Source organism: Pelophylax lessonae (assembly GCF_965119305.1).
Source record: "Pelophylax lessonae genome assembly, chromosome: 4".
NCBI classification, from domain to species: domain Eukaryota; kingdom Metazoa; phylum Chordata; class Amphibia; order Anura; family Ranidae; genus Pelophylax; species Pelophylax lessonae.
The window spans coordinates 144475994-144501277 of NC_138771.1; the positions used below are offsets into that span (position 1 = coordinate 144475994).

General features: G+C 46.3%; 1 protein-coding gene across 1 annotated transcript in view; it reads left to right on the forward strand.

Annotated features, from left to right (window-relative positions):
* Window positions 1-25284, forward strand: part of LOC309553829 (TRPM8 channel-associated factor homolog) — a gene marked incomplete at its 5' end in the record, with an annotated part of 81161 nt that overhangs the window by 37537 nt on the left and 18340 nt on the right. Inside the window, 3 exons of the mRNA XM_082255283.1 lie at window positions 6899-7112; window positions 13100-13339; window positions 21290-21627. Of these exons, the coding sequence (XP_082111409.1) occupies window positions 6899-7112; window positions 13100-13339; window positions 21290-21627 (792 nt within the window). The remainder of the gene's footprint in view (window positions 1-6898; window positions 7113-13099; window positions 13340-21289; window positions 21628-25284) is intronic.

The following is a 25284-nucleotide window of genomic DNA, read 5'->3' on the forward strand; positions in this document are numbered from 1 at the left end:
CCATGTTCCTTACAATATCCTGGGAAGGTGTCGTGGATGACCGCAGATTGACATATGCTGCCATGAGCTCTGATTCAGATTCTTCTATCGTCTCTACAATATCACTCAAGTTTCCTTTTATACTTTCTTGCTTTAGCCTTCTACGAACATCTTTAATGTATAATTTCCACTTATCATACATTCTGGTGAACTTTTTTCCTTTTAATGCTGCTTCTTGCTCCAAATTTTCCAGCATCTTTGCGGTCGGTTTTCTGATACGTTCTGAACGTCTTAGTTCGTCTGGTTGGGATATATCAGTTTGGGTCAAGACTAATGCTGCATCTGACTCTTTTACCTCAGACAGGTTCCCTTGCTCTTCACTTTCTAACTTATCTATCCTTGTATCCTCTAACAGTCGCATAGCAATACTAGACATAGACATTTTTACTCTAAATGCTATAACACTCAATAAGAATATTAAGAAGACTTTCACTTTAAATGCAATAGCAATAGGTGCAGGCAATAAAAATGACTTTCACTTTAAGTGCAATAGCAATAGGTGCAGGCAATAAAAATGACTTTCACTTTAAGTGCAATAGCAATAGGTGCAGGCAGCAAAAAATGACATTTACTTTAAATACTTTAGAGTCTGTGTACTACAACTGCCCCTTGTTTTTTACTTACAGTCCTTTTATTCCTGAACACAAAAATGTCTCTTTCTTGTCAAGCCTATTGCAATGATAAGTAATAAAGGAAAGTTCTGACCTTATTCTGAAGAGCAGGATACTGCGATCTGTAGGTTTCTGGAACAAATATCAGTCTTAAAGGAGACTTGTCTTTTCTTGATCTGATGCTCTATGCAGACTTGCGATGCTTTGCGCTGACTTGCGATGCTCTGCGCTGACTTGTGATGCTCTGCTCTGACTTGCGATGCTCTGCTCTGACTTGCGATGCTCTGCGCTGACTTGCGATGCTTTGTGCTGCAGGCTTTGGGCCTAGTGGCGGGAAACTAGCTGGCTGCAGTACGTGGTCTCTCCGTGAGTAGCGGTGCAGGCACTCTAGCTCTGGACTTTGGCCTCCCACCATGCGTCTCTTTCTCTCTCTAGGAATCGCAGGAGGGTTGGCGCTCTTTCTGTGTCTATCTTGCCTTTGCCGTTCTGCCACTTTAAGAGTCGGCTGCAGTTTGACTAAAACCACACGTTCTATGGCCTCTATGTAGCTCCGCTGCTCAAATGCGCTTTTTACTCTGCAAGTTGAGGAGCACTATTACTTTGCCCTCAAAGGGCTAAATAGTTCCACTGTGGCAGGCGCAGCACTACAAAGTGCCTTATGCGCTGTGGCATTAGAAGAATTGGATCTCTCTGACTTCAGTCTAACCAGACTGTCTGTTACTCTATAAATTCCTCTAATACCGTTCTATGGAAAGCAGTAGGTTTAAAGAGCACACCAAACGCTTAAGATATCTTCTTTATTAACTTCAACTTTTCTTCATAGATAACAGTGACACTTTTGCAGCAGACAGTCCATGTACAACATGTGCTGAATACAGTATAACAAATGGTGGATATATTTCTCTCTCTCTATTGCTGTTTGAGTTTGTTTGCTTGAGTTTGGTTTTGAGTTGTTAGAGTTGTTTGGGTTTGTTCGATAGTTTGAATTCGATATAACCTTTGAAGTTTGATAGTTTGTTTGTATGTTTGATAGTTTGTTTGTTTGATAGTTTGGTGGAACTACAAGTGAACACATAACTAGTTCAGTATACAGCTCTAATCACATTACTAACAATAGGAACATGTATAACCGTTAACTCCTTCCCATCCGCGCTACAGCCTATATACGCCTGCAGCGCGGACTTGAATTTTCGGGAGGCCGTTTTTAAACGGCCTCACAAAAAGACTCTCCCCGCGCGCTCCCGCGAGCGCGCATCGGGGAGAATCTGTGTCGGCCGTGTCCCTTGGACACGGCCGATCACAGATCGTGGTGAATGGCCAATCACAGCGACCATTCACCACGTGATCAAGCTGTCCAATGAGAGATGATCTCATATATAAACATATGAGATCATCTCTCATCGCCGGCGCTCCTTCCTCACACAGACACTGCAGTGTGAGGAAGGAGGGGGAGCCGACAGCCGCTGGGGACACAGAGAAATGTAATCAGGGCACCGATCACCAGTGCCCTGATTACTAAAGGTAAAAAATCCACACACATTGCCCCCCCATCAGTGCCCACAGTGCCCGCCATCAGTGCCCCCATCAATGCCCACAATCAGTGCCCATAGTGCTGCCAGTCAGTGCCCATCAGTGCCTGCTCATCTAGGCACTGATGAGCACTGACTGGCAGCACTATGGGCACTGAGTGTGGGCACTGATGGTGCTGCCCATCAGTGCTCATCAGTGCCACCCATCAGTGCTCATCAGTGCCACCCGTCAGTGTCCATCAGTGCCATCCGCCAGTGCCCATCAGTGCCGCCTATCAGTGCCCATCAGTGCCGCCCGTCAGTGCCGCCTCTCAGTGCCCAGCAGTGCCACATCTCAGTGCCACCTCTCAGTGCCCAGCAGTGCCGCCTATCAGTGCTCATCAGTGCCGCCTATCAGTGCCGCCTATCAGTGCCGCCTATCAATGCCGCCTATCAGTGCTCATCAGTGCGGCATATTAGTGCCACCTCATCAGTGCCCATAAGTGCCACCTCATCAGTGCCCATAAGTGCCACCTCATCAGTGCCCATCAGTGCAGCCTATCAGTGCCCATCAGTGCCGCCTCATCAGCGCACATCAGTGAGGGAGAAAAATTTATTTTCAAAATTTACTCGCAGAAAATAAGAAAAACTTTTTTTTTTTTTCAAAATTTTCTGTCTTTTTTCTTTTTTTTTGTAAAAAATAAAAAACCCAGAGGTGATTAAATACCACCAAAAGAAAGCTCTATTTGTGTGAAAAAAATGATAAAAATTTCATATGGGTACAGTGTAGCATGACCGCGCAATTGTCATTCAAAGTGTGCGAGCGCTGAAAGCTGAAAATTGGCCTGGATGGGAAGGGTGTTTAAGTGCACAGTAGGCAAGTGGTTAATTACCTATTTTTGGCCACTTGCTTCCATAAAACTGCTCTGTGGATCTGTGTGTCTATTTAGTTCTCTTGCTCTGTAGTGGAATGAGAGGGCTGGCTAAAGCATGAGGCTTCAGAGACAAAAATGGGTGTAAGGCTGGCTGTGATTGGCCAAGACTGTTGCTGAGTGTGAGATTGGCTGTGATTGGCCACAAACTCCTTATGGGTAATAAAGTTTAACTCTGTGCTTTCTGGTTTCAACTCTGCTGTATCTGAGCTTACCTTACATGCATACAAATGAATCTTACAGGCATATTTTTCCTTTGCTTCTGTGAACACAACATACAACTGTTATGTGACATCCAAACATGAAATCACAGTAAATAACTCTGCTTTTGTCTCTCACATATAAACATATGCACTGTATTGAGGTTATTAACAGGTCTAGCTGTATATACATGTAGGTCATATTAGCAACCTAGGACAGGTTCTAGCTGGCCAGCTACATGGTGTACTGCTAGCAGATTGGGTACAAGTCTCTGTGTGCTGAGAAAAGCCCACACTAATGAACTTTTAGGAGTCCGCAGGGAGTTTGCAGCACCCTGCACCTGTGGAGCTCTGTGCTGTGACGCTACTCCTATGGCGGCCCCTGGAGCATATCCTGCCTCGTTGGAGTTGTGCCTCCTCCTCCTCTATCCTGTCAGGCACCCAAGTACAGTCAGTGATCTCATCATCCCCTCCCTCCTCGTCACTGGAGCAAACTTCGCAGTATGCTTCAGCTGTGGCAGCATAACTGCTGGTTTCTTGTCCGTCATTGTCACCTTCTTTCTCTAGGCTCATATTATTACCTTCATCAACCTGCGAACCAACATCACAGCTTTCAAATTGCTGCTCATCCTCCAGCAGCATGTCACTGACACTATGATGAAATGATAAAGAGAGGTGACCAGCGCTACGGACTTCAAAATATGAAATGGGGGGGTGAGAAAAAAACAAAAAGGTGTAAGCTGCCCCAATCAAACCTTAGGTGAAGGTGAAAGTGATAAATAAAAGTTGTGACGATTGGTGTTGGCGCTACCTTTACAAATGCCCCAAATAACGTGAGTGGGGATAAAAGGGTGTGATAACCCACAAATAGTGAAGTGTGCCAAAAATAATATGAGTGATAGTCTAAATGAATATACAAGTGTTTATTCACATAAAGATCAAAAAAATAAATCACAAACAGTGAAATGAACAAATACCGTGAGTATAATAAACCCACTACCACAAGATGTGTGAAATGAACAAATGGTAAATAAATGAACACAATGTGTGATAATAAACTGAGAAAGACTTTTTTGTGTGTAAAGTCCGTAGGTAGCCACTGGGTGGCGTTTTGTTAATACAACCTGTATGATGATGAGGGGTTCCCCTTCGTAGTGAGATGCAGTCAATAGCCGGTGGCGGATGGCCTAGATGCTCGCAGAAGAAGAAACCCCATGGTGAATAGTAGAATCATACAGATCAAAAACAAGGCGTAAATAACTCACTCGTGAGATGATCGAGATCAGAATGCAGTGTGCGCCGGGATGCTTCCGCGTTCCACGGCCGACAACCGGAAGTGACGTATGACGTCGGAGACTCCGCCCTACGCGTTTCGTCACAATGACGTCAACTGGAGCGGTTGTGAGTTATCTACGCCTTGTTTTTGATCTGTATGATTCTACTATTCACCATGGGGTTTCTTCTTCTGCGAGCATCTAGGCCACCCGCCACCGGCTATTGACTGCATCTCACTACGAAGGGGAACCCCTCATCATCATACAGGTTGTATTAACAAAACGTCACCCAGTGGCTACCTACGGACTTTACACACAAAAAAGTCTTTCTCAGTTTATTATCACACATTGTGTGGCACGTTCATTTATTTACCATTTGTTCATTTCACACATCTTGTGGTAGTGGGTTTATTATACTCACGGTATTTGTTCATTTCACTGTTTGTGATTTATTTTTTTGATCTTTATGTGAATAAACACTTGTATATTCATTTAGACTATCACTCATATTATTTTTGGCACACTTCACTATTTGTGGGTTATCACACCCTTTTATCCCCACTCACGTTATTTGGGGCATTTGTAAAGGTAGCGTCAACACCAATCGTCACAACTTTTATTTATCACTATGATCAAATACTTCAGGTGACTCCTCCATGCATGATGGTGGGACAACAGAAGGAGTAGCTGTGGAAAAGAAGCCTGTGGAAAAGGAGCCTGGCGGCTTTGGCAGCTGCGGTTGAAGGCAAACTACTGTGAGCGTGCGTGTCAGAGGACGAGGAGGATGAGGACCGCTTATTTATCCACTCCACCAAATCTTCCACATGTTGTGGCTAAATAAGATGGACAGCACCTGAAATAAAGATGGCATGCCCTGCCTGCAGAGGATGCACCATGTCGACTGTGACCACCACTTTTCACAGTGGACACAGAGGCTGCTTGCCCTCTTTTTGTGGCCTGTGAGCATCTGCCTCTCCTTGTCGATACAGGGTATACACAAGTGACCAATAAAGTACTTAATCACCTGATATGATGTAATCGATATCCCTATATATAGATAGAGATGTGATGGATATAGGGTATACGCAAGTGACCAATAAAGTACTTAATCACCTGATATGATGTAATCGATAGCCCTATATATAGATAGAGATGTGATGGGTATAGGGTATACGCAAGTGACTGATAAAGTACTTAATCAACTGATATGATGTAATCAATAGCCCCATATATAGATAGATATGTGAGGGGTATAGGGTATACGGATGACCTGATATGATGTAATCGATAGCCCCATATATATAGATAGAGATCTATGTATGGAATATGGTGTATGGTATGCACTACTGAATATACTTCACTATCTGATCTCTGAACTTGTAAAAAGCACAAATCTCTCTCCCTCCCTACACTGCTATCAAATGTTTCACTGCACTGTCTGACAAACTGCAAAAATACCCTTCTCTCCCTACATCAAACACGTTCCTCTCCCTACACTGCTAGGAATGTCTCACTGCACTGTCTGTCAAACTGCAAAAAAACGATTCTCTCCCTGTCTCAAACACGTTCCTCTACGTACACTGCTAGGAATGTCTCACTGCACTGTCTGTCAAACTGCAAAAAAACTATTCTCTCCCTGTCTCAAACACGTTCCTCTCCCTCCCTCCCTGCTAGGAATAACTCACTGCACTGTCTGACAAACTGCGAAAAAATGATTCTGTCCCTGACTCAAACACGTTCCTCTCCCTGTCTCCTTGCCCGCACAATCACACTACAAGCAGCCTTTATGTAGTGTGGGGCGCGTACTTAGCCCGAGCCATGATTGGCTAAAGGCAGCCTGTCTTTTGTCCAATCATGGCAGAGATCATTTGATTGACCAAAGCATGAGGTCAGGGTGCATGCTTTGGCCAATCACATAACGTGTTGCACGCGCCGCGCACCTGCAGTGCATTATGGGATCCCACATTTCCCACGAAGAAGCACATTTGTTCATCATTTGATGAAAGATCGAACTATCGATGTTCGAGTCGAACCTAGCTTCGACTAGAACTCGAAGCTCATTCTTACCCAGCAGGTTCCAACACAGGAAGATTACAAGACTCGGGAGTACATGACACGGATTAAAAAAAAAAAAATGTTTTCTTCCAATGGGAACTGGGTAAAAAAAAGAAAAAGGGAAACATTGGTACACAAAGTAGAGGGGTCACTTTTGGTTATTTTTAAGAAAATCCTTTAAGAAAGATTAGATTAAATGAGCAAAACAGATTAAATCTGCATTTACGATTAAATGACCCTCTTATACACATTCAAACTTACACATTTTTATTTTTCCAGGTTCAGGTTGGCTGCCACTCAGATAACTTGAGTGCAGCAGATGAGTTCTGTCGTGCTCCTGTGGTTATACATCAGAAAGATGTTCTTGGAGAAAAAGTGAAAATATCTTCCATATGGGGAGGTCTTCTATATATTATTGTTAAAGCAAAAAGCCAATTGGGTCTGATTCCAGTTAGAGTGTATGGTGCAGAACATGCTCCAACATTTATTAAGGGTAAGTATTTCAAAAAGGAATATACTGAGTAAAGAATGTTTTGCCTTTTGGCTGTTAAATACATACAGATTATAAGACAGGTATACTTTTGTTCAATATACAGCAGTTACAAAGTTTTTGCAATTTTTTTTTTTTTTTTTTGAAAATTCTTTATTTAAGAGGTACAGTATCCAACACATCATACAAAAAATGGTAGCAAATATCATTCACACTGGTAAACAAAGGCAACCTTTAGGTAATCGCATAACCAAACAAATATGAGAACTAAAAACAGTACATTATTAATGAACCAAGATATAAGCAGGGTAGTAACCCATATATGAGAGATTTGCAGTGATTCTGTTATTTAAAAGGGGTTTAAAAGGTAGAGAAATTCATGCATGGTAGATAAAAGAAATTACAAAAGTCATATTTGTTTAATACATTTGGAAGGTCATAATGTTTTTACAAAAGACTACAAAGGATAAAGAAGTCAGCAGGCTTTGATTGTTTGCAAAATCTTGCTTATCATTAGTTATGAATGGTGATGTGCATAAAGACCATGAGTATGCATAAATGTACAATTTTACTGAGTTACATTTTCATTTTGTTTTATAGAGCAGGATAGAGTTTACATTTTTGGCTGTGACTCCACTGAAGCGATTTTGCTTCACTTCCTGTCCTGTCTCTGTAAGGCTCCATTCACGTTTGGAGTTTTGGGATCTCAGTGAGAGTGGGATCAGTGACATTCTTCCCATGGATCTCAATTCGCTCTACAAATGCAAAACGCACGTTCGAGTACCATTCATTTTCATCACCACCTAAGCTCAGTTGCCTCGATTGCCACCTGATTTATTGTGTGATAATCGTAGCAAAACAACACTGCGTTTAGGAGCCATTGAAAAGGAATGGCACCTGAACATGCATTTTGCAATTATAGTGTGGTTTGAGAGCATGGGCAGAATCACAGCAATTCTGCCAGAGATCCTAAAACACAAAATGTGAATGGAGCCTAACACCAATTAAGACAGTCACAAACAGCAATAAAAAACATTATCAGAAGTTCTATCCCTCCCTAACTCTTCTAAAAATACAGTTTTGTCTTAGTCTGAACACCCATTGGACAGATTTCCCATCACTTCCTGTCCTGATCATAGAAGAAAGGACATTTTCCCAATAGGCACACCAATAGCAATAAAAATCAATAGAGGCTATAATTGTTGGGCTTTAAAATAAACATTTAGAAAACATGTAATTTTAGCATTGGTGGCGCTGGGTGGGTGCTTGGGGGTCCTGAAGCACTGCCAAAATTTTCTCCAGCACCCCCAAAAGACCACCATAAATGCACCTGACCGGATCACACACAAGGCGTTGGAAATCTGCATCAATCCACCCTGGATCGATGCAAACTTGCCAAGAAATTTGACTAAGCAGGGCCTTGCTGTGCAGGGATTCAGCCACAGGTTTCCATACGAAATGACTGCGCCAATGTCATTCTGCATAAACAGCTGCTAGCACTACAACCCGATGCCTCAGAGTATGTTGCAGTTGAGGGGACATTCATCGCTTTGCAGGCAAAGTCTGGTGGGAAGTGAGCCCCCGTGGGACCGCTGTGGATCCGGTAGATGAAGCAGGTAGAGCACAGCTCATTCACCACACTGGTGTTTTTTTTTATTGTGTTGTGCTTGGGGTTTATTACTGTGTTAGGCTGGTGGTTTATTATTGCGTTGTGATAGGGATTTATTATTGTGCAATGCTGAGAGTTAATGGTTGTGCAATGTTTAGGGTTAATTATTGTATTGTGCTGAGGGTAAAAGTATAACTAAAGGCAATTTTTTTTGTTTTGGATGGAGCGAAGATGGATTAGAACCCCTGTCAGTTTTCTATTGCTGTCTGTGTCCCCGTTAAGGAGATTCACTCTCTCTGTTTGTCCTGGTTACCGTTATCATTGAAAATGAATGCCAATTTCTGCTTTGTCCCCAGAAAAGTAATAGAGGGAAATTCTCCAGTGGGGGCACTTGTTTTGGTGACCTGGGTGTCCCTAAGGAATTCCCCTAATATGAAGGATTTTCTCCCACTTCCTGTTTGGCTATGGGGCAGGAAGTGAAGGGAAATTTCACAGATGGTGAAAAAGAATCTGACAGGGGTAATAACCCTCTCTTGCTCTATCAAAAAACGAAAGAAAAAAAATGTTTTGCCTATAGTTCTACTTTAAGTAATGAACAAGGCACTGGTTAATTACAGTGCTGTGTCCTACTGTGGGTTATTTATTGTGGTTTGCAGGGAGTTAATTGTTTTGCTGTGATACAAGCTGGGGGTTACCATTTCTGACCCCAACTGTGCCTATTTTTTCCCATACTCTCTTCAGTTCACTCCCAGGTCTTACAAAGGGAGAAAGTTTCATATTACAAGCCATAGACCATGTAGAAACACCCACTTTCTGGCCACGCCCACGCGTGGTCCACGCATGCTTTTTGGTAACACCCATAAGTGCGCTGTGGCGGTGTGCGATTAGCAACCCCACTTACACCTCCTGCACCAGTACAGGATCCCCCCCCCAAACAAATTGTCTGGAGCCGCTCCTGAATTTTAGATAGAAACCTAAATAGTAGAAAAAATAAAATAGAATCACAAGTTAAAAGCCAGCCTATATAACATTAACATTTTAGTCTTAGAAGATAAGGATGAGCTGAACACCCCCCTGTTCGGTTCCCATGCAGAACTTGAAGGTTTATATACAAGTAATTGACCATAAAAGGGGTCCTGGTACATGTATCAATAAAAAAAAAAAAATGTTTTTTCAGAAGCAGTGATTTTAATTATGCTTAAAGTGCAACGATAAAAATAAAATATTCCTTTAAATATAATGCCTGGAGGGTCCCCTTAATGTGCCTGCAAAGTGGCGTATCTGTAGCATGCATAAACAGCAAAATTGACATTTCTAAAGAAAATAAAACATGACTCACAGTTACAATTGCCGGCACCTGGCTATTGGAAAAAATAAAGAAAAAATGGCGTGGGGTCCCCCCCAAAATCCTTACCAGACCCTTTTCCGAGCATGCAGCTCGGCATGTCAGGAAGAAGGAGGGGATGAGTGAGCACCATACCAGACCACATGCCCTCAACATTAGGGGACTTATCGGAATATGGAAGCCCCCTTTTACAAGGGGGCCCCAAGATCCCAGCTCCCCCCTATGTGAATCAGGTACATCGTATTTGATTAAAAAATAAAAAAAATAGTGTCCCTCGACACGACGGGCGGTGTAATTGACGATGGATTTACATTGAGGGTCACTTGACACTTTTCTGGTGAATAGGTACCTGATACCCATTCACATGGGGGCGGAATGTGGGGGCCCCATTTTTAAAGGGGGCTTCCAGATTCTGATAAGCCCCCTGCCTGCACAGGCAGCCCAGGGTTGTCGGGCAGAACCCCTTGTCCCCAGCAACATGAGGACAAGGTGAATTGAGGTGGGGTGGGCAAAGCATGCCCCACCCATGATGAAGGCATGTGGCAGGGTATGGTTCGGGGGAGGGTGCTCCTCATCTTCTATCCTGACCTGCCAGGCTGCATGCTCGGTAATGGGTCTGGTGGGTTGGTCAAAATTTCCAAATTTTGGCATGGGGTTCCCCTTAAAATCCATACCATACTGAAAGGCCTATAATGGACTGGGGTGGGGTTTCCCTTAAAATCCATACCATACTGAAGGGCCTATAATGGACCCCACACCTTTTTTCCCTTTTTTTCCAGCATTTTTTTTTCTATTAATCTGTCAGTGGGGAAACCCATTGACAGCTGATGACTCATCAGTTGTTAAGGACGCCGCGGCCGGCTTCCCGGTGTTCTGCTGAAAACTCAAACTCACCAAAATCTTCAACCACCTCACTTTTGGTGGATTTCCAGCAGAAATAATTGGAGATTTCGATGGGTTGGTGTTTTGACAGAACAGCAGCTGCGTGTACACTACAGTACACGACCAGTTGGCTGTTTTGACAGAACACTGGGTAAGGAGGAAAAAAGTTGTTGCTGCCTTAGAGGCGGCCATGTTGTTGCTTACTAGCGGGCAGACTAACAATGTCCACCTATTATATAGTGTACCGTAGTGTATATGCTGCAGCTATTCTGTGAAAATACCAACTCGTTAATCTGCAATTACTGCTGCTGGAGAGTCACCGGAAGTGACGTGGTTGGAGATTTTGGCAAGTTGGAGTTTTTGGCAGAACACCGACCCCACTCCTTAAAATCCAACTTAAACTGCACCCTGATTGGGCAAAGCTTTGCCCAATCAGGGCACAGAATGCCTGTGAATTTGTTTGCTGAAGAAGAAGGCAGCGCCTTGGAAACACCTTGCGGCCCGCCCCGTCCTGGTTTGGTCTCTTGCTAGCTCTGTGAAAGTGGGTGTGAGAGCTGGAGACGCCGCCAGTTATCCACTTAAGCCCCAGGAAGATTATACCCCCTTCCTGACCAGGGCCTATTTTGCGATTCGGCACTGTGTGACTTTAACGGACAATTGCACGGTCGTGCGATGCTGTACCTAAACAAATTTGACAACCTTTTTTTCCCACAAACAGAGCTTTATTTTGGTGGTATTTGATCACCTGTGCAATTTATTTTGATCATGCGCTATAAACAAAAAAAGAGCGACAATTTTGCAAAAATAACAATATTTTTCACATTTTTTTATATGAAATTCCCCCAAAAAAATTTAAAAATCAAAATTTTTTAACATTTTTGGCCAATTTATGTTCTGCTACATATGCTTGGTAAAAGAAAATCACAATAAGCGTATTTTGATTGGTTTGCGCAAAAGTTATTGCGTTTACTAACCAAGGGAAAGATTTTTGTCCTTTTCGTTGTTTTTTTTTTTAACGAATAATGGCGGCGATCTGCAATTTTTTTTGCGGTACTGCGACATAGCGGCAGACAGATCGGACCCTTGACTGACATTTTTTACACTTTTGGGAGTACCAGTGACATTACTACAGTAATCAGTGCTATACATATGCACTGTTACTGTAAAAATGACACTGGGAGGGAAGGGGTTAACTTTATTGGGGAAGGAGGGGTTAAGTGTGTCCCTAGGGGCGTGTTTCTAACTGTGATTGGACATGGCTACTGGTGTAAGAACAGAGATCAACGGCCCTACATAGTAGAACCGTATGATCTCCATTTTTACACAGGGAAGAATGACAGGCGGCTTTTTTTACATTAGCCGCCTGCCTTTCTCCCTTCACGGCAGACGATCGCGAGTGACCGGCGGACATCGGGTCCGCCGGTCACACAAACAAACTTGTTAGGGAACGAGCCGGGGCGGGAGCGCGCCTCCGGGGGCGCGCGCTCGCCCGCTATTGGCTCACAAGCTAGTGACAGGCTAGTGACGTACCGATACGTAACTTTGCCTGGCCAGGGCTGACTGCCGCAGTATATGTAATTGCAGGGGTCGGCAACCGGTTATAAATCTCCATACAATGGCCTCGAGCTTATCCCCACAGCGGTCTCCTCATCCCTTGTGACGGCTGGCTGCTTGATTGGTGATCCACATCCACCCTGTGTACAGTTTGCAAGATACTTTTACAGTATGTAAGCGTATCTGAATAAAATATTACTTGTTTTTACTATCACACTGACCCAGGTGCCCTCTTTCTGGTGTTTTTTTTTTTTTTTTAATGACAGACCACTATCTGTTGTCCATAGATAAACAATATGTGAACTGAAAACAGTCTGTAGGAGGTAAACATTATAAACAAACCAAAAAAAAAAAAAATTAGCAACAACCCAGCCTAAATGAATAAATCCAGGAGGACTAGATCAATTGGGAATAATCACACCATGATATAAAGGCATATCTATCTTTCTGGTTATGTCGAACATATGCCAGTGAATTCCATTTGGAAATTGTTTAATACATTTTATACTGCGATAAATGACCATGACATTTTACCGGATTATTACATTAAAAACTTGTAGCATAAAATAGGAGAATAAGATATTTTATATTCTTGTTTAGGTCAGACTAGCCTCTCCTCATGGCAGAAAACAATTCGTAACTATCCAGCTCCTTGGGCTGAACTTATTACCGAAAATATCATTCTTACTGTGCCCTCTGATGCCATCCGCTCACTAGAAGATCCAGAAACTTTGATGTCGCTGTGGGATGAGACGATGGCAGCCATTGCTGATCTAGCAGCAATTCCCAAGAAGTTTCCTCGTCCAGAAAGAATTGTGGCCGATGTGCAGATCTCAGCTGGTAAGTTTTTAGTTTGTTGATCATTGATCATCGGGGGAGGGGCTGGGGGGAGGGGGGATTAAGACAATGTTTTTCTCTCTGGGATTATACTGTAGACTAATATTCCCTCTTTCAGTTTTTCTTGTGAAATAAGTTTAATAAATCCACTTATTAAACCTTACATTCTTCTTAACCACTTCAATACATGGCCCTTTTACCCCCTTCCTGCCCAGACCAAGTTTTAGCTTTCAGTGCACTCACACTTTGAATGACAATTACTCAGTCATGCAACATTCTGCTGTGCCTCCTGAGTACGGTGATACCACTTGTGTGAGACTTTTTTACAGTCTGACCACATACAGAGGCCCAACATCTAAGTAGCACCTCCAGACCTTCTAGGAGCATAAATTACACATCTGATTTCCTGACTAACTTTCACACCTTTGAAGGCCCTGGAGCACCAGGACAATGGAAACACCCACAAAATGACATTTTGGAAAGCAAACACCCCAACGTATATTCTATGAGGCATGGGCTGGAGACAGGTTCTCAGGTACTCTGTTGGGCTGCAGACAGGTACTTGGGTACTCTGATGGGATGCAACTAGGTACTTAGGTACTCTGATGGGTCAGAAGACAGGTATTTAGGTACTCTGATGGTCTGCAGATATATACTGGGATAGTCTGTGGGTCAGGAGACAGGTACTCATGTACTCTGATGGGCTGCCGATAGGTACTCGGGTACTCTGGGTTGGAGACAGGTACTCGGATACTTTGATGGGCTGCCGATAGGTACTTGGGTACTCTGATGGGCTGCAGATAGATACTTGGGTACTCTGATGGGCTAGAGACAGGTACTTGGGTACACTGATGAGATGCAACTAGGTACTTAGGTACTCTGATGGGTCAGAAGACAGGTACTCAGGTACTCTGATGGGCTGCAGATATATACTGGGATAGTCTGATGGGTCAGGAGACAGGTACTCGGGTACTCTGATGGGCTGCAGATAGGTACTCGGGTACTCTGGGTTGGAGACAGGTACTCGGATACTGTCACGGAACCATGAACCAGACGTACAACAACAGATAAGTGAAAATAAGAAAGCTTTATTGAAAAACAAGCTATAAAGCAAAAGTCCAAACGGATGGCGAAACCGATGCAGAGTCTTTGCGAAGCCAGGGGACAGGAACCAGCAGGGTAGTCAGACGAAGCCAGGATCAGGAACCAGCAGGGTAGTCAGACGAAGCCAGGAACAGGAACCAGAAGTAGCAGCAGTCTTAGTAGCATGTGAACACAGGAGGACCAAGCAGGGAACTGAAGCCACAGACCTCCTATATATATGAGCTAGGTATCCAGCTCCTCCCAGTGGGAAGGAGGAGCCGCAGGGTGGGAGGCTACAAGAAACCCAGAAACCAAGATGGCCGCCAGCACATGTCAAACGAAGGAGAACAGCAAGAAGGTAAGACCATGACAGTACCTCCCCCTCAAGGGCCCCTCCTCCGCGGAGTAAAGAACGGTTTCTGAGGGAAGCGTGCGTGGAAGGCTCGGAGCAAGGCAGGAGCATGGACATCTGCGGAGGGAACCCAGGAACGCTCCTCTGGACCATAACCACGCCAATGAACCAAAAACTGCACCCGACCGCGGACCAGGCGTGAGTCCAGGATATTGCTCACCTCATACTCCTCACGATTGCCCACTCGGACCGGACGAGGCCGAGGAACCGAGGAAGTGAAACGATTACACACCAGAGGCTTCAACAGGGAGACATGAAACACGTTGGAGATCCGCATGCCAGGAGAAAGCGCAAGGGCATAGGCTACCGGGTTTACCCTGCGAAGCACTCGGAAGGGACCAACAAAGCGAGGCGCCAGCTTGGGAGTGGGCACTCGAAGGTTGAGGTTGCGGGTGGACAACCATACACGGTCTCCGGCCTGGTAGGAAGGAGCAGGCGCTCGTCTGCGATCAGCCTGGAGTCTCTGGCGCTGCGCAGAGACCTCAAGGGACTTCTGGATCTGTACCCAAGAAGCACGTAGGACGGAAAGGTGATCCTCCACAGCCGGAATATCCTGGGGAGAGAATACCTCCGGTAACACGGCAGGTTGGAACCCATAGTTGGCCATGAAGGGAGACGTCCCAGAGGAAGAGTTCACCGCCGTGTTCCTGGCAAACTCAGCCCAAGGCAGGAGGTCAACCCAATTGTCTTGGTGATCGGAGACATAGCAACGAAGGAATTGCTCCAAGGCCTGATTGGAACGTTCTGCGGCCCCATTGGACTGAGGGTGGTAGGCCGAGGAGAAGGAGAGATGAATCCCCAACTGGGAGCAAAAGGCGCGCCAGAACCTGGACACAAACTGACTCCCCCGATCCGACACAATCTCCTTGGGCAAACCGTGCAACCGGAAGACCTCCCTGGCAAAAATCGAGGCCAACTCCTGTGCAGAGGGTAACTTCTTGAGAGGAACACAGTGACACATTTTGGAAAACCGATCCACAATCATGAGAATGACCGTATGGCCTCGGGATGCAGGGAGGTCCACAATGAAATCCATCCCCAGGTGTGACCATGGGCGCTCCCCGGTGGCTAAGGGTTGCAGAAGGCCCAACGGAAGGTGCCGAGGGGACTTACTCTGGGCACAAACGGAGCATGCCGCTACATATGCGGCGATGTCGGAACGTAGGGAAGGCCACCAGAACAGACGTGAAACAGCCCAGGACAGCTGATTCTTTCCAGGATGCCCCGCGGTCTTGGAGTTATGGTAGGTTCGCAACAACCGAGTGCGCAACTCCTCAGGCACAAAACATCTGCCGTTGGGTCTCCCAGAGGGAGCACCAGATTGAGCCGCCAAAATCTGCTCACCCAGGGGAGAGGTCAGGCTGGTGCGAATGGCAGCCAGGATCTGATTCGGAGGTATGACCGAAGTCGGAATCGACTCCTCCCTGGACAGGTCGGAGTACTGCCGTGATAAGGCATCAGCCCTGATGTTCTTGGAACCGGGTAGGTAGGAGACCATGTAATTAAAACGTGACAAGAACAGAGCCCATCTGGCCTGACGTGGTGTCAATCTCTTGGCCTCAGAGAGGTAGGTCAGATTCTTGTGGTCCGTCAGGATGAGGACCGGAACCACCGAACCCTCGAGCAAGTGCCTCCATTCTTTGAGAGCCTGCACGATGGCCAATAACTCCCTGTCACCAATCTGGTAGTTGCACTCCGCGGAAGACAGTTTCCGGGAGTAAAACCCACAAGGAAGCAGAGGACCCTCTGGTGTTCTACGCTGAGACAGAAGGGCGCCTACTCCCGTCTCAGACGCGTCCACCTCGAGGACAAAGGGCAACCCAGGGTTGGGATGCGACAGAATCGGAGCCGACACAAAGGCGGACTTTAGAGCCTCAAAAGCTCGGATGGCCTCGGGCGGCCAGACCTGGGAATTACTGCCCTTCCTGGTCAGATCCGTGAGAGGCTTGGCTAGCATGGAAAAGTCCCTGATGAACTTCCGATAATAATTGGCGAAGCCCAAAAAGCGCTGCAGGGAGCGAAGACCACTGGGCTGGGGCCACTGTAAGACAGCCGAAACCTTCTCAGGATCCATGGAGAACCCCTCAGCGGAAATGATGTAACCTAAGAAGGTTACCTGGGATCGGTGAAATTCGCATTTCTCAAGCTTACCGAACAGCTTGTTCTCTCGTAACCGTTGCAACACTCGTTTGACATCCAGAATGTGGGTCTCCATGGACTCAGAATATACCAAGATGTCATCCAGGTAGACCACCACACACTGCTGCAACAGGTCACGGAAAACATCGTTGATGAATTCCTGAAAGACTGCGGGCGCATTGCACAGCCCAAAGGGCATAACCAAGGATTCATAATGACCGGTCCTGGTGTTAAACGCGGTCTTCCACTCATCGCCCGCCTTGATCCTTACGAGGTTATATGCCGCCCTCAGGTCGAGTTTGGTAAAGACCGTGGCCCCTTTAAGGCGATCGAACAGCTCGGAAATCAAGGGTATCGGGTAAGCGTTCTTGATCGTGATGCGATTGAGACCCCTGTAATCGATGCAAGGCCTCAACTCACCGCCCTTCTTTTTCACAAAGAAAAATCCAGCCCCTGCCGGGGACGAGGATTTGCGAATGTGTCCACGTGAAAGCGCCTCCCTCACGTACTCCTCCATGGCCTCATTCTCCGCTACCGACAGTGGATAGACTTTGCCACGATGAGGAACGGCACCAGATTGTAACTCGATGGCACAATCGTATGGGCGGTGCGGAGGTAGGGCAACCGCGCGCACCTTATCGAATACATCCCGGTACTCCTCGTATTCAGGGGGCAACAGAGAGTCCGAGGAAGTACACAGCAACTTGACAGGCCCATGGATGCAACTAGCCCCACACTGCGGTGACCACGAGAGGATCTCGGCCGATCTCCAATCGAAAATCGGATTATGCTCCTGGAGCCAGGGGTACCCCAAGACCACCGAGTAGTGTGGAGACAAAATAACCTGGAAGCAGACCGACTCTCTGTGGACGGCACCAATGGCTAACCCCACTGGAAGGGTCTCATGAGTCACGTGTGGCGGCAGAAGGGGTCTGCCGTCTATCGCCTCAAGAGCCAGAGGAGAACCTCGAGCCTGCAGAGGAATGGAATTGGCGGCAGCGAACGCACTATCAATGAACAAACCACCAGCACCAGAGTCCACCAACGCCTGGGTCGTCACCGAGCCCCCGACCCAGGAAAGGACAACAGTGATCAGTGGTTTGTCAACACGGGAAACCGGGGACGAGGAGACTCCACCCAAGATCTGCCCCCGACAGGATCTCAGGTGCGAGCGTTTCCCTGGACGGTTCGGACATGCCAACCGAAAATGCCCACCGAGACCACAGTACATGCATCGGCCCTCGCGTCTCCGGAGTACCCTCTCCCCCTCGGACAGGCGAGCAAACCCCAGCTGCATGGGTTCACCCCCAGACAAGTCATCCCCAGGAGGCGTGGGAGGAGAGGGAGGCACGGGTGGGACAACAAAGGTAGGCGCCAATCTGTTAGGAGGCCTCCGCAGACTCTCCTTAAAGGAAGGTCTCTCCTTGAGTCTGGTGTCAATCAAAATCAGGAAAGAAATAAGAGACTCGAGCTCCACTGGTAGGTCCTTAGCTGCAACCTCATCCTTTAAGGCATCCGAGAGACCATGAGAGAAAGCAGCGACCAGAGCCTCATTATTCCAGCCCACCTCTGCTGCCAGGGTACGAAACTCAATGGCGTATTCAGCTACGGATCGTGAACCCTGTCTGATGGACATAAGGAGCTTCGCAGCAGAGGCAGCACGAGCCGGCACATCGAATACCTTCCGAAGAGAAGCAACAAAACCGGAAAACTCGGCAACCACCGGATTGTTGTTCTCCCATAAAGGGCTGGCCCAGGCCAAGGCCTTGTCTGAGAGCAGCGAGATTAAGAAGCCCACCTTTGATCTCTCAGTAGGAAAGGCATGTGGCAGCAACTCGAAATAAATGCCCACCTGGTTAAGGAAACCTCGGCACTGAGTTGGCTCTCCCCCAAAGCGCTGTGGAAGGGGGGCAGAACCGGACATACCCCGAAACACCGCAGGCGCAACAACAGGTGTCGGGGTAGACTCTGGCGCAACAACCGGAGCGGCAGTAGGAGCGGACCCAGGAGCGACAACCGACCCATCGGCAACGGGAGCGAAATGAACCGTGCGTTCAAGCAGGGTTTGCAACGCCACGGCGAACTGACCCAACAGGTGATCCTGCTGATCAAGTCTGGCAACCAGCGTGGGTAGTGAGGATGGCCCTGCACCGTCAGAATTCGTGGCCTGTGGTACCGTGCGTTCAAGCAGGGTTTGCAACGCCACGGCGAACCGACCCAACAGGTGATCCTGCTGATCAAGTCTGGCAACCAGCGTGGGTAGCGAGGATGGCCCTGTACCGTCAGAATTCATGGCTTGGTCCTAATGTCACGGAACCATGAACCAGACGTACAACAACAGATAAGTGAAAATAAGAAAGCTTTATTGAAAAACAAGCTATAAAGCAAAAGTCCAAACGGATGGCGAAACCGATGCAGAGTCTTTGCGAAGCCAGGGGACAGGAACCAGCAGGGTAGTCAGACGAAGCCAGGATCAGGAACCAGCAGGGTAGTCAGACGAAGCCAGGAACAGGAACCAGAAGTAGCAGCAGTCTTAGTAGCATGTGAACACAGGAGGACCAAGCAGGGAACTGAAGCCACAGACCTCCTATATATATGAGCTAGGTATCCAGCTCCTCCCAGTGGGAAGGAGGAGCCGCAGGGTGGGAGGCTACAAGAAACCCAGAAACCAAGATGGCCGCCAGCACATGTCAAACGAAGGGGAACAGCAAGAAGGTAAGACCATGACAGATACTCTCATGGGCTGCCGATAGGTACTCGGGTACTCTGGGCTGGAAACAGGTACTCGGGTACTCTGATGGACTGCAGATAGGTACTCAGGTACTCTGGGCTGGAGACAGGTATTCAGGTACTCTGATGAGCTAGAGATAGGTACTCTGATGGGCTAGAGACAGGTACTTGGGTACTCTGATGGGCTGCCGAAAGGTACTCGGGTACTCTGGGCTGGAAACAGGTACTCGGGTACTCTGATGGGCTGCAGATAGGTACTCAGGTACTCTGGGCTGGAGACAGGTATTCAGGTACTCGGATGAGCTAGAGATAGGTACTCTGATGGGCTGGAGACAGGTACTTGGGTACTCTGATGGGCTGCAGATAGGTCCTCAGGTACTCTTGGCTGGAGACATGTATTCAGGTGCTCTGATGGGCTGGAGATATGTACTCTGATGGGCTGCAGAGTGCAGATAGGTACTCAGGTACTTGATGGGCTTACACACAGGTACTCTTTATTACAGGGGCAATCTGGGGACTGTGCTTTACACTGTATTTGGTAACTCACTGTTACCACTATCTCCTCCACACACTGGAACAGGAACATGTTAAATCTTACACCAATATTTAGGTATACCCATGTAAAATCTTCCTAAGCACAACCCCCTCATCCTCTGAGTGGGGGTTATTTTCCTTTGTAGCTTCTGTCACATTTAAAGTGGTCACATTTACTTAGTGACATCAGATGATCACAGAGATCAAACAAATCCTCCTATATATAATTTGTACCTGTTTATCTGAGCCATCTCTCCTCTACAGTTGTTCAAAGTGCTCAGTTTATGCAGGATTTCTCATCTCTGAAAAGCAAGGGGTGGGGATCTTAAGTCCCCCACTGCAGAGCTCATTGAGTAGAACTCCGAGCCCTGAGTAGAGGGAAGGGAAACACCCCCTCTTCATAGTGCATGGAGAACATGCACAGAGAACATGCACATCTGTGGCTGTCAAACATAGACTGCTGGAACTCTCCTCCCCATCATCTTTTTTACTCTTGGTTTCGGGAAAAGCTGCCAGAAGGAATTGGACAGCAGAGAAAAATGAAACTCTTTGGATAGACACAAGTTCACAGTATAGAAAGATGTGCTTTGTTTGTGTTTCATGTCTGAGGTTTGCAACCAATTTAACCCCTTAGCATCGGCCCAGGCGCCAAAAGGACGCATATTTGCGCAAATTGCAGTTAATAGTGCTGTGCTGAGTGCGCGCCCTGTGCGCTCCCAGAATGGTGACCATTGTCTAACCAAAAGATTTCGAATCACGTGACAGCCAATTAGAGCGGTTACATTATCCTTAAGCCACACCTTGCCTCCTGGCATCCCAATCCTCTTAAAGAGCTGGGAGGCACCAGCGTGAAAAGGTTAAAATAGTTGCAGCTGTGTGGGCGTAATTTATTCACAGGAATCTGTAAAATAATAAATTACAAGTCCCGTCTGCCACCACAGCAAACATACTTGTAGTTTTCAATAGACTACAAGAGTGCTAATTAGGTAATTTTTTTATGTTTCAAGTGTTTTGTATGTTGATCTGTTTCTTAGTGAGATTACCTTGTTTTTAAGGTTGGATGCATGCTGGATACCCAATAATGTGTCATATAGAGTCAGCAAAGGAAATAGCCAATGCTGAGCATATAAAGAAAACAGGTTTCTGGGGACCTATACATGAACTTGGCCACAACGAGCAGAGGAACAATTGGGAATTTCCACCTCATACCACCGAAGCAACATGTAACCTCTGGTCAGTATATGTACATGAAACTGTCCTGCATATTCCAAGGAATCAAGCACATCCTGATCTAAAGCCAGATAACAGAAAAACTCGAATCCAGCAATATTTAAAAAATGGAGCCAAGCTGGAACAATGGAATGTGTGGACTGCTCTGGAGACCTACCTTCAGGTATTGTATATCGGATGACACTGATATCTATTAATTAATAAATTAGATCTTGCTTTTCAACTCATAAAGACATAGGGGGCCATTTATAAAGGGGCAAATGTCTGATTCACCAATGATTTGCTATATTTATTGACCTGTATTATAAAGTACAGTTATACCTTCAATGGAGATTTGTTCTTGTTTTGCTGATAAATACTAGTTTCTGTAATATTTATGTAGCACTGCCCCCTAGGGAGCTGCTGAGAACGGATTCCCCTGGGTTACCCATATCAACTGTCTGTTAATCCTAGCACTTTAAGTCCTTGGCTCAATCAACAAACAGTCCAGGGGATTTTATTGGAACTTGGATAGGAGAAGGAATGAGTGGGATACTCCAACTTGACAACTATGCACAAATCTTGAGAACTTCTAACTGTATTGAGTGCGGCAAGGCCGCTGCTTCCCCTTGCCACTGAAGTAAGAATTTTAAAGGTGAACTATTCTGTAGGTTACTCTTCAGGGTCTAACTTGGCGCCCCCTTTCTCACTTGCCATGTGTGCTAGCTTCTGTCCACTGACCTCATTGGAGTGGTCCTCTTCCTGAGCAGACCCCTGGCAAGCTCCCGGGTACTCATGGACACTGTTTTTCCTCCAGTCACTCTGCCTTCAGCTCCACTGTCAGTATCCTGGACCTCCTGGCTAAGCATCACACTCTGGCTCACTAGGCCGACTGCCTGTGACTACTTTCCTTGCTGACAGAAGGAGAGACAGCCATCACCCTCATCCTGGGACCTGTCTTTCCACCCAAAGATGCCCTGTCACATGTGCCCTTGTATTTTTTGTCCAATCCCAGGATGCACTGCGGTTGTGCCCTCCCACTGGGACTGTCACAAAAGCCTGTGTGTCACTGGCTGGGTTTCCTCCACTATCCAACAGGCTCCCCTATTGGATACAGTGGGGACACTCTCTCAGACCAAGTGAATCACACATGGACACATGCAACAGGCAAAACTAACAATCAGATTCTCCTGATGAGCAGGCAGAGCCAAAAACTAGGCTTTTACCTAGCACCTATCTAGGAGGGTGCTACATCTACCATATTTAAAAGATTGAAAATATAAATATCCTGTCACGGTTTACGATCTGGCTCAGAAACCAGTGGCTATAGCAGTAGAGAGGCTCACACGGACTAGCATTATAAGTGCACAATCAGGTCTCCATGGTGGATGAAGCAGGCTCGCCCGAGGCACAGGGTTTAAGCACTAACCATTATTTACCAGACATTCTGATGGTGGAGATGGGCTTTGCTACGTGTTAGTACCAGGCCAGGGTCCTCAGGATCGCACCCCCCCCCCCCCCCAGAGATGAGCAAGCTGTGGTCCAGTAGCAGATATAGCAGGTAGGTAGGGGTCAAGCAGAAACATAGTTAGTAAGCAAAACAAAACAAAGGTCGGTAACAAGTGGTTTCAAGTTGGGATCAAGAGGAAGCATAGTATAGAAACAAACTAAAGGTCAGTAACGTATAGTAGTGAAGATAATGACAGCTGCAGGTACGCAAAGGAGCAAGATATCAGCTGGAGAGCACATTGATCTGGCAAACACAAAGTGCAAAGGTGTGGCTCAAATAGGAAGTTAATGGGAGGAGCAAAGAGTTAAAGAGTCACAAGAAACAAGGCACAAGGTAAGATTGTCTAAGGAATCAGAAAGAGAGCTGTCCAGCCTCTTAGGTGGCTCAGCATGAAGAAATACTGCCAGACACAGCAGAGGTCCAGTGGATCAGATCCAGGTCCTGACAGCTCCTCCTAGTCAAGAGTTTAACTACAAATCATCATACCAGCTGGTCACCTCTCTCTGTGGCATGTAGCAATTTCAACTGAGACAATAATGTAACTGATCTCAAAATAAAATATGTGTAATTTAAGCCTGAACTAAATTCCCTCAATCAACAATAATTATTTTTTATCCTTATGCTGCTAGCATTAGTAAATAAATTAGAAAGTATATTGGATTTACTTGTTGTAAACTGTTTTTTATGGTACAAATATTTTTTCATGTTTTAAGAGAATAACAAGCATCCAATGCGCCTATGCAGGGGCTTGGAATGACAACAGAAAATAAAAGAGAGCTTCATGTATTGTCAAACAAAAAGTAAAAATAGCAATAATTATGTTCAAGGAGCACTAAAAATTGAACAGCAAGGTCCAGGAAGATCCCGTAAGCAGTGGTGGGATTCAGCCGGTTCGCACCGGTTTGCTTGAACCTGTTACTATCATTTTACAAGTTCCCTGAACGGGTGCAAGCCAGAGATCCAGGCGGCAATTTGAGAGGGGTGGCACTAGAGACGGCTCTTTAATTAGGCAGTTGCTTTAAACCTCGTGGCCACCTAATTAAGGAGCCGTCTCTGGGGGTGGACAGCAAAGATCCCTGCTCTACTGCACTGTCTGCTCCTAGTCTTGAATTCCCTGCCCATGTGATCAGCTGGCTCCGGGTGCCTCTCTCCTGCTTCATTCAGCGCCGCTCAGCACAGTCCCCTCCCCAGCCAGAGTCGCCCCCCCCCCTCTCCCCAGTTGGCTCCCACACCAATGAAGTTTAAGCACACAGGTGCACTATGAGAGCCGGAGGACACAGCAGGCTTGTCTGCAAGGCCAGCCCCCCTCCTCCTCGCTGTCATACACAGGTCACCCTCGCCCATCTGTCCTGCAGCTTGGTGAGTGAGATGACTCCATATCCCCCACACACCATCCCATACCCCACACTATCTCCCCTGGGGACAGGGACCCCTTCTTTCTTGGGTACAGGGACCCCTTCTCCCCTGGGGACAGGGATCCCTTCTCACCTTAAGGCTTCTCCATGGCTATCTTCCACCAGAAGCTCTTTCCCAACAGGGAGTCCCGGGGGACCTACTGCTGCCCGACGGGGATGATGAGACCCCTGAGGTGGTGAAACTGACACAAATCTAATTTTTTTCATAATTTTAAAAAAAATTGTATTCTGCTACATATTTTTGGTTAAAAAAATCACAACAACATTTTTGAATCCCACCACTGCCTGTAAGGATATCACTGGATATCAAACCTGGACAGGCTAATTCCTGTAGGTTACACTGCAGTATAGGTTACATTCTCAAAGAGCATAAAAAAGGATCAGGAAAAACAAAAGAGGGGACAAAATCCCAGGACGAGAAGACAGAAGAGAAGAACAAAAAGAAGAAAAAAAGCAGGGTGGGAGAGAGGGAAAGCCAGTAGAGGAGAAAAGAGAGGGGGGAGGGACATTAGGGATATGGACTCGGTGTTGTCAGGTGGGCTGGCATGGGCATCCAATACTAGTCAGAGGAAGGCAAGGGAAGGCATATTAAATCCAAGGTTTCTAAATCTTTAAGAATTATTTTGTGAGAGTCCTTAAGATTGCTAGACATTTGCTCATTAAGCATTAAAGCAGTCATACGGTCTCTGATGCCCTGAAAGGAAACTGAAGGCTTCCTCCAGGCCTGGGCAATTGTTCTTTTGGCCGACAAAAATAAGTAGGTTGCCAGCTTTTGCTGATCGGCATAGAGGCCTGGGATAGGGAAGTGCAGTAGGGTTAATTTAGCATCCTTTTGGATAGTTAAATTAAATAGAGTATGTAATAGGCCAAAAACTCTGGACCAAAAGCCTGTCAAACGTGGACCAGTTCACCATAT